The following is a 13,804-nucleotide window of genomic DNA, read 5'->3' on the forward strand; positions in this document are numbered from 1 at the left end:
TATGCTGGCTGTAAAATAAACAAATGAAGTTAACAGACAACCAATAGACTTGATTCAGAACGGAGTTTTAACAAATTAATAATTTGTCACATACAATTACATCATTTCTGTCTCAAGAAGTTGAAAAATTGGTTCCACAAGTACAAGAAAAGTGTGGGAAACTGACAGAAATGCGTACAAGTCATCGATACCGAGATGTTTCATTCATCCATCTATGTATATGTACATTAAAAATTATACACATGCACACCGTTTCTGCCTGAAACAAATCTGTCCAATCTGTCGGTTTCATACTCTCTCTCTCTCTCTCTCTCTCTCTCTCTCACACACACACACACACACACACACACACAGTTAAACAGAAATAGTTCTGAAGATGTTGAATCCTGACAGCGCTGTGGAAATGAGAACTCCAGGAATCTGTGGGTGCCAGTGGACTTCCTTCACTTCTTTCTGGCCCTGGTGAAGGAACAGTAGCTGTGGTGGTAGCTGTTTTAAGCCCTCTGCCTGTCCTCCCACGTCACATGATTCCACTGACAGATCCCATTGGCTGATGACGTCATCAGCTCCAGAGGCAGCAAACACACTAGAGTCAACAGGGCTCCACTGGACCGACGTCACGGGCGCACTGTGCTGCTTAAAACTGGCCACTGGATGTCCAGACTGAAAAAAACAAAATGTGCAGTAAAAAAAATAATTAAAAAAAACATATCTACACACTACCAGTCAAAACTCAGTGGTCGGTAAGAAATATACATTCAATATATATTTATATTTTATTTTATTTACCAAGAACCAATGAAATAGATCAAAAGTGACAAATATTTTTCTAATGTTATAAAAGAGTTCTATTTTAAATAAATACTGTTCTTTAGTACTTTTATATTCAACCAGGAAGAAAAATGTATCCTGGAAAAGAATGTATCATGTTTCCAACTAAAACATTAAGCAACACACTGTTTTGTCAGACACTAAAGACTGAATAAAGGACTGCTAAAAATACAGCTATAATAAAAATCACAATAAATTACATTTCACAATATATGAAACAAATTTTGAATTGAAATAATATTTTACAATATTACTGTAAATGCAGCCTTAGTGGTGGGCATGAGGGTTTTTTTCCCCAGAAATCCTACAGACCATGAACAATTGATAGCTATATATTTGAAAATATCCGAACTTTACCACATTTTTCACAGTTGTCTATAACTTTTCACAGTACTGTAGTTTGCAGGTAGGTTGTTCCAAACATCCTGGAACAATATACCAGGCAAATAGTTCCCACAGTTGCTATGGGTTTATATGGCCTCAATTGCATTAGTCTCGTCACGTGATCCCAGACTAACCGGTTTCACTTTGCTATTTTCCAGTTGGATAATAAAACCATAATATTTGTTTCCTTTTGCTCATGCTCACCTGGAACTGCCTTAAATCCCAGACTTTCAAGAGGCCATCATCTCCTCCAGACAAAATAAATGGTTCAGTTCGGTTCCAGCTGATAACATTGACATCTGAAGAATGAGCCTCATTGGCTGAAAGCATAGAATTAGGTGGTGCCCTTAAGTCCCAAATGCGAATGGACTGATCCACTGAGCACGATGCAAAAACCTGGTGGTGGGAGAGACACTCATTTAGACATTACATCCATTAATCAATATCCATTAATATCATCTTACTCTGTAGACCGACACACCGTGGCTTCAGTAGGTGACCACTGGAGGTCCTCAACAGACTTGCTGTGTGAGCTGAAAGGCCGTTGGTCAATCTTCCAAGTCCCACCCTCCTGTGGCTCCCAGACATGAATGTTCTTCTTGCAGTCGCCGCTTACCAGGCGTCCTAAGGTAGGTAAAAACTAAATTATTTGAATCTCAGTAGTTCCTTTAACAGTTAGACATCTATTTACATAGAGATAAGATCCTGTTCTGTCTGTCATATACACTGTGTTCCAAAGTATTATGCAAGTGACATATCAGTACAATAAACATTTAGTTATAACAAATAAAGTGTGCTGTTTTATTTCTCACATTTTTTAGATAACTGGTATCAATTTCTTTGTTAAGTCTTTTTTTAAGTCTACTTATGGTAAACCTTCTTAAAGAGGTTGTTTCACATTATAAAGCAAGTTACAGTTCTCATGCACTAAGGGGAGGAAGAAAGATCTTTCTGAAGATGAAAAGCATGGAAGATGTTGAAAAAGGTCTTGAAAAATGCATGTAAACTCATTGGGTCTCATTTATGAAACACGAGCAGAACGAATTTGTGTGAAAATCGTGTTTAAAGTGGTTCTGGCGTAAATTTTCGGATTCATTAAAATTTTCCAAATGTTCCGTATTTTCCAAATGTTAGTTGATACGAAAGAAATCTACACCTGCTCCCAGCCACGTGTAAATAGTGCGCTTAACATCCGAACGTTTTGCTCATTAATACGGCTCCATTTTAATTCGCCTTAATTGGATACATATTTACACAGCATTTGGAAAAAAAATATTATACATAGTAAATACATTCGGTTTTTCTTTTTACTTTTATTATGAGAGCGAGGAATAGCATCTGCAAACGGAACAGTTTAATCAAATAATTAATTGCTTTCAATAGGGCTGGTCAAACTAACAGCCCCGAAATTGTTATGGAAATTGTTCCAAAATCAGGCATAACACGAAACATTTACAATGGCTGATATAGCACTTTTGCTAGATTTGGCAGATAGAGCGCTGCACAAAAGGCGTATTTTCAGAGAAAATTACAATATCTGCACCTGAGAAATTTTTCTTTTTCATTCGCTTTTGAGAAGACATGTTGAAATCCTTCCTTTTGTGTGATAATATGATGCCCATATATAGTTGTCAGTCGGATTTAATGGGCGGGATTTATGGTAATTGAGAATGAGCGTGCACACGCGCCCCATTTACGACTGTTTGGAATTCATTAACACACACACACACTTCACTATCACATCTGACGGTTACGAAGTATTTGTGAATCAGGAGAAGAGTTTTCAGAAAGGTCTCTTTGCGCGCAAATCACTCACATATTTACGAATGTTTCGTGAATGAGACCCATTTTATGGAAACTGAACGGATATTGTCAAACTATTATTTTCATGATTTCCATTACACGAGAGTAGATGTTAAAACTTCATGCTGATTTGTACTCGGCTTTCGCCAAGATAATCACCAACTAAGACGTAGCTTTACAGTAACCTATGCTTCTCCATCCATTTACGCTTCTTTCCATCTGGTGACGTGAATCTTCTGTCTGGTGTTAATACAGTGTATTGCGCGTCAGCACACACAACGGCTGCAACCACAGTGCGGTCCCCCATAACAACCCTCTGGATTGAGCGGAGTAGGGAACATCTCTAGGGTCTTCAAGTGGGCACCTTCCGTCCTCAGTGTTTCGTCGACTAGCCCACGACACCTCAAGAGGGCTCGACAGTGACTCTGGCGTCCCAGAGTCACCCCCCTCCGTCCCCCACTCAACTCAGCCTAGCTTACTAACCTTTACATCCCTCCTGCTGCTGAGACCTAACCACAATCTCACAATCTCTCCACAATCCAACCATATACGCCAACCCGTTTGACTAAGGCTGTCGAGCCCCACTGGTGCGTTAATATGCAGTTTCAGTGGCAACGGTTCCGTATGGCATACCACCTACCGCAAAACACAATATCTGCCCAACCACCCGTCATTCACGCAATATACACAGGAACGTAATGACTGTAAATACTATACAACCTATACAAATAAACCAACAGTTGCTGCTGAGACCTAACCACAATCTCACAATCTCTCCGCAACCCAACCATACGCGCCAAACCGTTTGACTAAGGCTGTCGAGCCCCACTGGTGCGTTAATATGCAGTTTCAGTGGCAACGGTTCCGTATGGCATACCACCTACCCAGGGAACTACACTGCGACCAAAATGGTCGCATATGCGACCTTTTGAAATGCCATTGCGACCCTAATTTTTAATGGGTCGCAAATGTATCACCGTTTGATTATTTTTGTACCTACCTAATGTTTTAGGCAATATGCTATGATTTACTATGAGCATTTATTAAAACAGAAATGTGTATTTTAAGAATACGTTTTATAACGCGCTCTGAGCATTCAACACATCAAGTTGGCTTCGCGGATTCGCGCTTGTTTAACTGAGAGAACGAGCAGAGAGAGTGAAAGCCCCAGTCGCGCGCGCGCTTTCTCTCCCTCCCTCGCTCATAATAATGAATTGAGTTGACTGAATATCTTTGAGAATACACGATGGTAAAAGGTCGGAAGACCGAAGTTTTTTTTTTTCTGAACTACCACTGGTTGTGAATTGTGCTAAAATAACGTTGCCTCATCTTCTCTGAAAAGCTTTCCACACATTCAGATGGCATAAACCACTCTTTCAATAAACAAAACAAAAAATCTATCTGGTGATGAAATGTTTTCTGTGTTGAGACAAATCTTGTGCGATGTCCTAAACTGCCTGGATAATCACACAACGTGTGCCGTGGTCCGTTAATGACACGTCCGATTCGCGAACTGACTCCTTTGAACCGATTCACTTTAATGAATGGTTAAAATAACAACTGATCTGTCCAACACTGAACTCAAGAGTCATTCTAGAATGATTCATTCTTTCCAAGTAGAGCTATTCAAGTCATCTGGTGAAATTGTTTTTATATCGCAATATATATCGCAGAAAAATCAAATATCGCAATGTCATTTTTTTACCAATATCGTGCAGCACTACTGTAAATTCCGTGGGCCTTCAATTGCAGGACTGTCCAAATTTGTAACTGCGTCAAAACAATTCAAACACGAATCATTGAAGCTTCACAATGACATATTATATTTATTTTACTTTTCCTTAAGAGTTCAGAAGTCTGCCCATCTGTGCCAACCATAGCATGGTGAAATCCAAAAGAAATTAATTTAGCACTTTATTGTGTAGGCTACTGTATTTTCTATTGCAGTAAATCTATCCCAACCATTTTTAAAGAAAACAAGAAGGCATGTGTTTTAAAAGATGGAGAGTAAAATAAAAAGCACATCTGTATGCAATACAGTTTCACTATTGGTCATTATTATCCAGAGCGGCTTACTATATAAATAATTTGTGCGACCAAATCATGTTTTGCGCTAGTAACTGAAAAAGTTAGTAGCGCAAGTGCCACCAGTGGAAAATGTTAGTGTAGTTCCCTGCACCTACCGCAAAACACAATATCTGCCCAACCACCCGTCATTCACGCAATATACACAGGAACGTAATGACTGTAAATACTATACAACCTATACAAATAAACCAACAGACCTTTCAAGTTTTCAAGAATTCTACGAAACCGTAGCATGGCGGCCTGTACACAGCCAGCTAGAATCTTTCCGTCTCAACCACAGCCAGTTGCTGCTCCTTTCTGCTGCTTCAGATAAGTTCTTTACTGTACGACGCAACTCTTGGCCACTGAATCCGACGTCTCTGAGGAACCGGGTTGTAGAGTGTGCCACAAAATTACGACAACCCACTTCCACTGGATAAACCTGGACTCTCCATCCTCGCTGTTCTGCTTCAGTGGCCAGATGAGCATACCGCAGTTTCTTCCTCTCATATGCCTCATCTACCGCATCCTCCCATGGCACTGTTAACTCTATCAGTTGAACAATGCGTGCGGATCCAGACCACAAAACAATATCTGGTCGTAGGTTAGTGGTGGCAATCTCAGGTGGAAAAATAAGCCGTTGATCAAGATCAACCAGCATCTTCCAGTCCCTAGCAGCTTCCAGTTGTCCTGGGCGAGAATTGGTGTTAGCACCTTTTCTTGGTGGTTGCTCGCCTGGGCGGAGGAATATTGTCTTCTGCGTGTAATGTTTTGCTAGAACAGGCGGCAATTTATTGGTCATACTACGCTTGCCTTCCAATGCTAAAGCCAAACATCGCAATACTTGGTCATGGCGCCAAGTAAACCGACCCTGGCTAAGAGCCACCTTACATCCTGTCAAAATGTGCCTTAATGTGGCAGGTGATGAACACAAAGGACAAGATGGATCCTCTCCTACCCAGAGGTTTAGGTTCTGCGGTGATGGGAGAACATCATATGTTGACCTAATAAGGAAACTGATCCTACTCTCTTCCATTGACCAAAGGTGATGATTTTAAGCATTGAAGAGCTTGGTCAAAGAAAGGCTTAAGGAAAATGTTAGCAGAGTACACATGAAATACTGTTTCACAACAACCAGTCTCTCTGACTAGCACATTTTATTTCAACAAAAACACCTGCGTTCATTCGGTCACTGATTAGGTCACATGACCTTGTAGTGTGATTGCCAGGCTCACCTGACTTTCTGTCAAACGAATGGATTGCAATAAAAGGGCATACCATCAAGTGTAGTACTAGTATGGAATTCTTCAGTGAATAAAACTATTTAAAAACGAGTCTTCATTTATTTCTAACTTTATGCACAACTGCTACCCTGCAAATACATGTTTGCTGCTCAACAGTGGCTTTTTATAGCTGCCCTTTTAATACAATTCATTTGTTTGACAGAAACTTTCATAAATAAGCCTTTACCTTACCGAGTGCTTCTGTGCTCTAAATTTCTCACAAATCTTTTGCTCGTTCGATAATCTCCATTCAGTCTTCACACAATATTAGTTGTTTTCCTGCCTTTTGCAAGACATTGCACCATTGCATGCTTTATCATCTTCAGAAACATGAGAACAAGAAACAAGAGACTTGCTTAATGTGGAACAACCTCTTTAAATAGGGTTTCCATTTACCTAAGAAGACCTGGCAAACTATTTAAAAAAACCTGTCTGATATTGATACCAGTTATCTAAAAAGATATGAGAAACAAAATAAACAAGCACTTTCCTTGAAAAACTAAAATCTGAATGTTTATTGTACTGAAATCCTACTGATATGTCCCTTGCATAATAACTTGGAACACAGTCTATAAAGTCACAATCCATTGTTGTGTTCAACTTGAAGCGGCGCTGCGCTCTAATCGATCTCATAGTAATTTGATGTCATACACCAAATTGTCAGCGCTGTGCCGCTTCAAGTCGAACACACTTCATATTACCCACCTGGTACCTTGGGTGACCAATCAATGGCAAATCCTTCTGACATGTGACCAGTAAAACTGAAAAGGGGCGTGGCTTCCTTCTGTTGCTTGATAAAGGCCGACATCACTGATGAACTATGTACTGCCTCAAGCTGAGGTCGGAGGTCAAAAATCTCCACCAGGCCTTTCTCTGACCAGACAGCAGCCAATGCCTGTTCCCCTCGCTGGGTGACCTATTCAAGTATTAAGATAATAATAATTTTAGATGAGTGAGAAAATTAAACTGGTCAGGCTGAATTAAATTTCTGATATGTACTCGGCAAAAAAGTTTCACAGCATTTTTTTTATGTGTAAATATTTGTATGAACATAAAAAGAATGAACAACTGAGACAAACTGAACAAATTTCACAGACTTTGGACAAACAGAAATGAAATGTAGGCCTGGTTTCACAGACAGGGCTTAGATTAAGACAGGATTAGTTAATTTAAGACATTTAAAAAGCTTTTATACACATGCCTTAGAAATGCCTTAGATTACTGGTGGTGTGCATCTTTTTTTTATAGTTGCTTTCAGTTAAAACATGCATTGTAGTCTGGGACTAGGCTTAAGCCTTGTCTGTGAAACTGGGCAAATTAGTCCCTGAACAAAAGGAAGGGTCAATATCAAAAATAGCAGTCCTCATTGCAGTTTATTGCTCTGTTCACCTCTGCAGTCCTCATATCTCCTGCACCAGGACTATGGCAGGTGATAAGGGACCCTGGGCATATTTCTTCGGGTGTTTTACAGAGTCAGTACTAGAAATGTCTATTTAATGTCCCAAGTTATTGTAACTGTGACTTTAATTGTCTAGCACCTGTAAACTGTTAGTGTCTTGAGGACTGCTCCACAGGTGCATATGCAATAATTGTTTATGGGTCATTAAACAAGCATGAAAAACATTGTCTAAACCCTGATCTAAAGATCTGTAAATCTTATTTGGATTTTACATAATTATCTTTAAAACAAAGCATACTGAAAAAGGGACGTTTCTTTTTTCCTGAGTTTATAAATAAGTAGATTAAATATGAAAGCAACTCGACTTACTCTGACTCTGTTGATCCCACCGTAATGTGGCATCATGGCCAGTTCCAACTGTGGTTTCTTATCCTCATCTTCCTCATCTTCGTCACTTTCTCCATCACTGCTTTCATTTTCATCTTTTTCTTTGTCAGTTTCATGAAGATTGTGCATGCGCATGACAATAAGCCTGGATAGAGATTGAGAACAATTCATTATCTTTAGGTCTTTGTAAGAAGCCAAACATAATAAAGGTATTAGATGTTTGCTGAAGATAATGCAAAGTAACAAGCTCTGCCAGTATTGTTGCCAGTTTACCTGTTGCTGAACGCAGTGTCTGCCTGTGTTCCAGCACAAAGCACCATAGAGAGAGGAAACTGCTCCCTCCCCTCTCCTTCACTATCACGCACCACATCAAAACTCAGACATGGGGCACCTGCAGGGGAAAGAGAAGTTCGCCTATTATATATGCATTTAATAAGAGAGCAAGTATGTTTTTTAGAACAGATACATCTGGTTATTAACGTAAGAGTTCTTCTATTTTAATTCACGTTAATAAGGCTTCAAAACATTCTCACAAAACCTGTCAAAAACTTATTTTCACTAAAATGAATATCACTCATTTTAAGAATAGGGGAAAAAAATCTAAGTAAGAAAATAAAAATAATTTAGCTAAAAAATTAATCAGTTTGATGAAGAACATCTTCATTTTCAAGCACATTTCACCCAAATCCCATTCTCACTTTCAAAATGACAAAAAGGATAAAAAGTACCATTTATAACAAAACAATATGTTTGACTAACTTATGTTAATTTTGTACTAAAAAATAATAGTTTAGCGTTATTGTTTTGTGCATAATTTGTATTGTAATAGGCATTACGACATTGAGCATGTCAAAAGAAAAATGTCAGAATGCATTAGTGTAACGTTAATGAATGGGAGTTTGTAAAATGTCTTAAAAATAATGCCTCAATTCAAAATATTGTTATTATAATAAACAAAAACAATTATTATAATTTTGAGAAAACAATGCCTACATTGCCATTAGGATATTGTGACAATTGTTTTAGGACAATTACACTTTAGTTACCTGCCATTTGAATTTTCAATGATGATACACATGTGAGATGACAGTTACACTTTAGGATCACATACCCAGACATCTCTTAGCACAGATGCAAATAAAAAACTTTGGCAGTTTCAGGGTATCGCAGTATTACAAACAGACTGTAATACAAACACCTTGGTCATTCTCTTGACAGAACTTCAAACAGTACTACGCGACACTAATATGCCCAAAAAACACGTTATTGCCATATTGCATAAACTGACCGGTCTGGCACTCGTGATACATGCGGTAAGCGGAGCGGTCCATCTCGAGCTCTTCTCCCGGCTGGAGCGCCTCCAGACCGGGGACATAAACTTTTTCCTCTACGTCCTCGTTCTGTCCACCTCCCTCCACATCACCCTCGTCGCTTCCACTCGCCTCCATGTCCTCAAACTCATCCTCATCCTGAGGCAACGTGTCTTCATCGGCCGCGGACATTTTGAGAGAACGGACTGTTTCCGCTTCACGTCACGTGGTTTAAAGCGCACCCCGAACCCTATACAGAGTTGGTAAGCACCCAAGTCCCCGGGCTAGCGGGAATTTTTGTCCCAGACAGTCCTTATATCTCTAACATTTAAGTAATCTTATAAATATCTGAGCATTGAAATATAATCTATGGCACCCTAATCCGTCCCATTGACATTGGTTAAAATGAACCAACAATGAAAAATTATAGTAAAGCATTTAATGTCAATTTCAGCATTTACTAATAGGCTACATTATCTAAATCGTTATCTAAGTCGTATCTGTTAATATTATTTAGGCTAAGGTCTAAAATGAACTAACAAAGAACAGTGTAATTTTTATATGCAAACTGTTTACAAAGAATAATAAATTCTGTAACAAATGTAGGCTATTGTTAATGTTAGTTACTGATCATGTTAACTAAAAGGACCTTTAAAGGGAGTCTTGGTCTACGTCTTCCAACCTGGCAATCTTAATTTTAAAATTGCCAACATTCTCTTTCATAAAGTCCAACTGAAAAGTGCCTAAATCCATCTAAATCCATCCAAAATCCATCTAAGTGGATCAAAAGACCAGCAAACCAGTTAATGCTGGTTTAAGCAGGGGCTTTTTTTACCTTCCAGATGGGTTGGTGCTAGTTTGCATGTGGTTTGGATAAATATTGTGCTAATCTAAACAAATGCTGAAATGTAACAGGGCAAAGTCCTGCAACATTATGAACAACCTTGTTTAATTTCAACAATGTAACTAAAATGTAATTTATTGTGTGTTGACTGGCAAATTTTGTTTTATGTGTGTTTTCGAGATGTGTCAGCCCTAGTCCATATTGTGGAATATACAGCAGAATTGTTAGAACAATAGGTCTCTGTGGTGTCTTGTTGTTTGTGCCATCATCTGCAATTCCTTCCAACTAGAAAGTCCTCATACAAACACTCTGACAAACAAAAGAGTCTCTTTCAAAAACAACTGCAATAAATAGACAGTTCAGGCAAACACAGAATTAATCTTAAGAAGATTTTATTCATGTATAAAAATCTACATGTAAAAACAGACAACACATGTACACCAAAAATGTTAAATTCATTTGAGTAAAATATTGCTTGTAGTAACCTTCTCTATGCAAGACAATAATACTTGTAAACATGACTTGAGTAACCCTTTTGTAAATATCTTTTCTTTTGCAGAAAGTAGCAGGTGCTGTGGTTCCAATGCTACAGTTGTATTTAATATGGCTTGAATTTACTGTATTACATGACATGAGTGTAGTTGTTCGCTCTTGAACACTGAGCGATAAGTGGAGCTTTTTGGCTTAATCTATTCTTTACTTTTTCACTACATTCAATGTTAAAACATTCAGTCAACAGGTTTTACCTGAATTATCTTGGATAACACACAATTCACTGTATAAGATAATAGAAACAATGGATAAATGATAGAAACAATAGTGCAAAGACATGATGCAGAAGAAAAAAACATAATTCACATACATAAAAGAGAACCTCATATTAGCCATGTTTCGGTTTCCAAAATATCCCTTTTCTCCAACAGAACTGATCCATAACTACATTTATCCAGAGAGCATTTCTTCGAAATCTCATGCAAATGCCAAGCTTTATTTATCAGTGTAAAACAAAATTGGCATTCCAACTTGACTAAAATCAAGGCAACACAGTAGCGGTCCTTTCAAAGTGAAGCCTTCTTCTGGCCAAGTTTTGTGGCATATTTAAAACAGATTTCTTGACTTTCACCAGATCAGACTTGATATTATCCATAGAAAAGATAAGCTCCAGTGAGTGAAACCTGTGCAACGTGTCTTAGAATGGCTGTTGGTCGGACCCCGGTCGAGCTGTATTTTACCCGTCTCTCCTTCTATCACAGGCTGTTGCTCATCCACCGGTTCACGATTCTCCACATTCTCTCCCTCCTTTGGATTTTCTTGATCCTCTTCACTTGGTGTGGGGAAGACGCAGTTATGCTCTCCGAAAGCACAATTCAAATCGAGCCATCGTGTGAAGAAGGATGAGGTGAAGGAGAGAAGTCCGTCAGGCGATGACTGAACAGATGGGAAATCAGAAAGATCTGGACGATCCGGGAATTTCTGTTTACAAAAAGATACGGGTGAGAACATGATATACAGATGTTCAATCTGTCAAGCCTACAATAAAGAATGAAAAACTTACTGATACAACATCTGATAAAACAGTGTAGTAGCAAGAAGTATGGTTTGATCAAAGTCTGTTAGAAAAAATAATTGTATATGATGATATACCACTTTTGCTATGTTGTCCAGCGTGTAAATCAGCTCACTGATGAACCTGTACTTGAGGTGAACTCTACTGAGGTGCTGGAAGAGCTGACTCCAGGAATTTGACAGGAACACAGCAGCACTGAATACACAGCACTAAAACACACACACAAACAAACACACACACACACACACACACACACACACACACACACACACACACACACACACACAAACACGCGCACACACACACACACACGTAATTTAGAGCAAAATTGGATCTTTGTAACAAAAAATAAGGACTATCATAGTAAACATTTATGGGTTAATGACAAATAAGGACGGCTGAGATGGTAAATCAGGAGAAGTTTTAGTTTTAAAAACATGTGACAAGTTCTTAGAAATGTAATCTATCTATTCCTGTTGCTTTCATTTGGGAAAATATGCCATATCCATCTAAAGATTTAAATTTAATGACTCAAAATTACTAAAAATGTAATATAGATGTAATGTAATCACGAATATAATATGGTTACTCAGTCTGACCTGAACAAAAAGTTTACTTCACTGCTATTTTTAAAGAAAATAATAAAAGATAATGCCATTCTATGCCAATTTTTTTGGTTTTATTTTTTCAATTATGTATTTATTTATTTATTATGATAGAATATATATATATATATATGTGTGTGTGTGTGTGTGTGTGTGTGTGTGTGTGTGTGTGTGTGTGTGTGTGTGTGTGTGTGTGTGTGTGTGTGTGTGTGTTTTACAATCTCCCAACAATTACATCAGGACATTTTTAATAGTAGGCCACATTAAATGGCACAAAAAAAGAAAGAAAGAAAAAAAGTTTTATTTCAGAAAAATAGAAAATGTTTATCAGGTTTATTTAAATGTTTGTCTGTGACTGAACTGCATACAATGTATCAAAATTGTGCGTCACTTCACTGACCCGTACAGAACTGTCATTCTTACCGGCTCATTGCACAGCGCGCTGTCGTTGAAATAGTGGGACACGACGTAGTTCTTCGGAAACACTTGTGGCTGCAACACATTTAAAATGTCAATTTACATCCTTTGATCTTTACTTTAGGTTGCATGATCTTCTCACACGTTACCAAAACCGCAGAACAACAATAAGGTCAGTGCAAAATGACACGGGAGAGATAAATGAGATTGTGAACTTTCTAATAAACAATAAGCAGTTTTTTAAAGGGCGAAACTCACGAATCCGTTCGTTCTTTCAATGTTTATAGAGTCCTGCAGATTTCTGATCGTCGTCTTCATAAAATCATTGCACCCACTTCCTTGAACAGTCAATATTGATAGAAGTAACAGCACTGAAAGGCAAATTAAACAAAGTTTCAGAGCATTAAAAGCCGTAAAAAAAAAATCAGAACAACTACGCATTTTAGTGTCGCAAACACCATGCACACTGTCTGATAATACAACCATTTTAATACGCGCATCAATTGATGGACCTTCGTCAGTGCTGCGCGCGTATCACGTTACCTGTTGGTGACATGCTTCTACCGGCCAATGCGGCCCATATTCCCCATGTTCTTCTTAACCAAGTCCTTTTGCGCGACAGATTGTTGCAGGAAAGTTATGGAAGAATCTCAGTCTCAGCCTCTTCTAGTGTCTACTAACCAACGTCTCCTCTTCCTCTTACTGCTGCACTTTCTCCTCGATCCCTCATTGACAGCTGCACTGCGTTCTGTCCCTCCCTGGGTCAATCCCAGTCAGTCACTTGGAAACTTCCAAGTCTTCAAGGGGGAGAGCAAGATATTCCTCTATTTCCTGTCAGATTTTAGTTTCCTGTTTCTTTTACTCTGCTAATTTTCCTTCTTCCTTTATAAATCCCTTGGTTTTGAGG

At 38.5% G+C, this 13,804-nt stretch overlaps 2 protein-coding genes across 2 annotated transcripts; both read right to left on the bottom strand.

Annotated features, from left to right (window-relative positions):
• Positions 1–49: 49 nt before the first annotated feature.
• Positions 50–9,712, bottom strand: grwd1 (glutamate-rich WD repeat containing 1). Its single transcript, XM_077209685.1, has 7 exons — positions 9,443–9,712; positions 8,428–8,545; positions 8,137–8,299; positions 7,074–7,284; positions 1,697–1,839; positions 1,420–1,611; positions 50–663 (listed from the first exon to the last, which is right to left on the bottom strand). The coding sequence occupies exons 1-7, from the start codon at positions 9,654–9,656 to the stop codon at positions 355–357; spliced, it is 1,350 nt and encodes a 449-aa protein (XP_077065800.1). The 5' UTR covers positions 9,657–9,712; the 3' UTR covers positions 50–354.
• A 971-nt stretch (positions 9,713–10,683) lies between these two features.
• Positions 10,684–13,787, bottom strand: LOC143719236 (uncharacterized). Its single transcript, XM_077209729.1, has 5 exons — positions 13,441–13,787; positions 13,156–13,268; positions 12,904–12,972; positions 11,953–12,084; positions 10,684–11,781 (listed from the first exon to the last, which is right to left on the bottom strand). The coding sequence occupies exons 1-5, from the start codon at positions 13,451–13,453 to the stop codon at positions 11,428–11,430; spliced, it is 681 nt and encodes a 226-aa protein (XP_077065844.1). The 5' UTR covers positions 13,454–13,787; the 3' UTR covers positions 10,684–11,427.
• Between the last annotated feature and the right edge of the window lie 17 nt (positions 13,788–13,804).

The sequence above is a fragment of the Siphateles boraxobius genome, unplaced genomic scaffold (genome assembly GCF_051911475.1).
Source record: "Siphateles boraxobius isolate OS27281-9 unplaced genomic scaffold, OSU_SipBor_1 12, whole genome shotgun sequence".
NCBI lineage: Eukaryota > Metazoa > Chordata > Actinopteri > Cypriniformes > Leuciscidae > Siphateles > Siphateles boraxobius.

Excerpts from the sequence above, each read along its gene's own strand:
- grwd1 (XM_077209685.1), bottom strand. The coding sequence starts at position 9,656 with ATGTCCGCGGCCGATGAAGACACGTTGCCTCAGGATGAGGATGAGTTT. Across the intron at positions 8,546-9,442 it reads GTATCACGAGTGCCAGACCG|GTGCCCCATGTCTGAGTTTT; the intron begins GTCAGTTTATGC and ends TTTCCCCTGCAG. Across the intron at positions 7,285-8,136 it reads GTGGGATCAACAGAGTCAGA|GTCACCCAGCGAGGGGAACA; the intron begins GTAAGTCGAGTT and ends ATACTTGAATAG.
- LOC143719236 (XM_077209729.1), bottom strand. Across the intron at positions 12,973-13,155 it reads TTGAAAGAACGAACGGATTC|CCACAAGTGTTTCCGAAGAA; the intron begins GTGAGTTTCGCC and ends AATGTGTTGCAG. Across the intron at positions 12,085-12,903 it reads GCGCGCTGTGCAATGAGCCG|TGCTGTGTATTCAGTGCTGC; the intron begins GTAAGAATGACA and ends TGTGTGTTTTAG.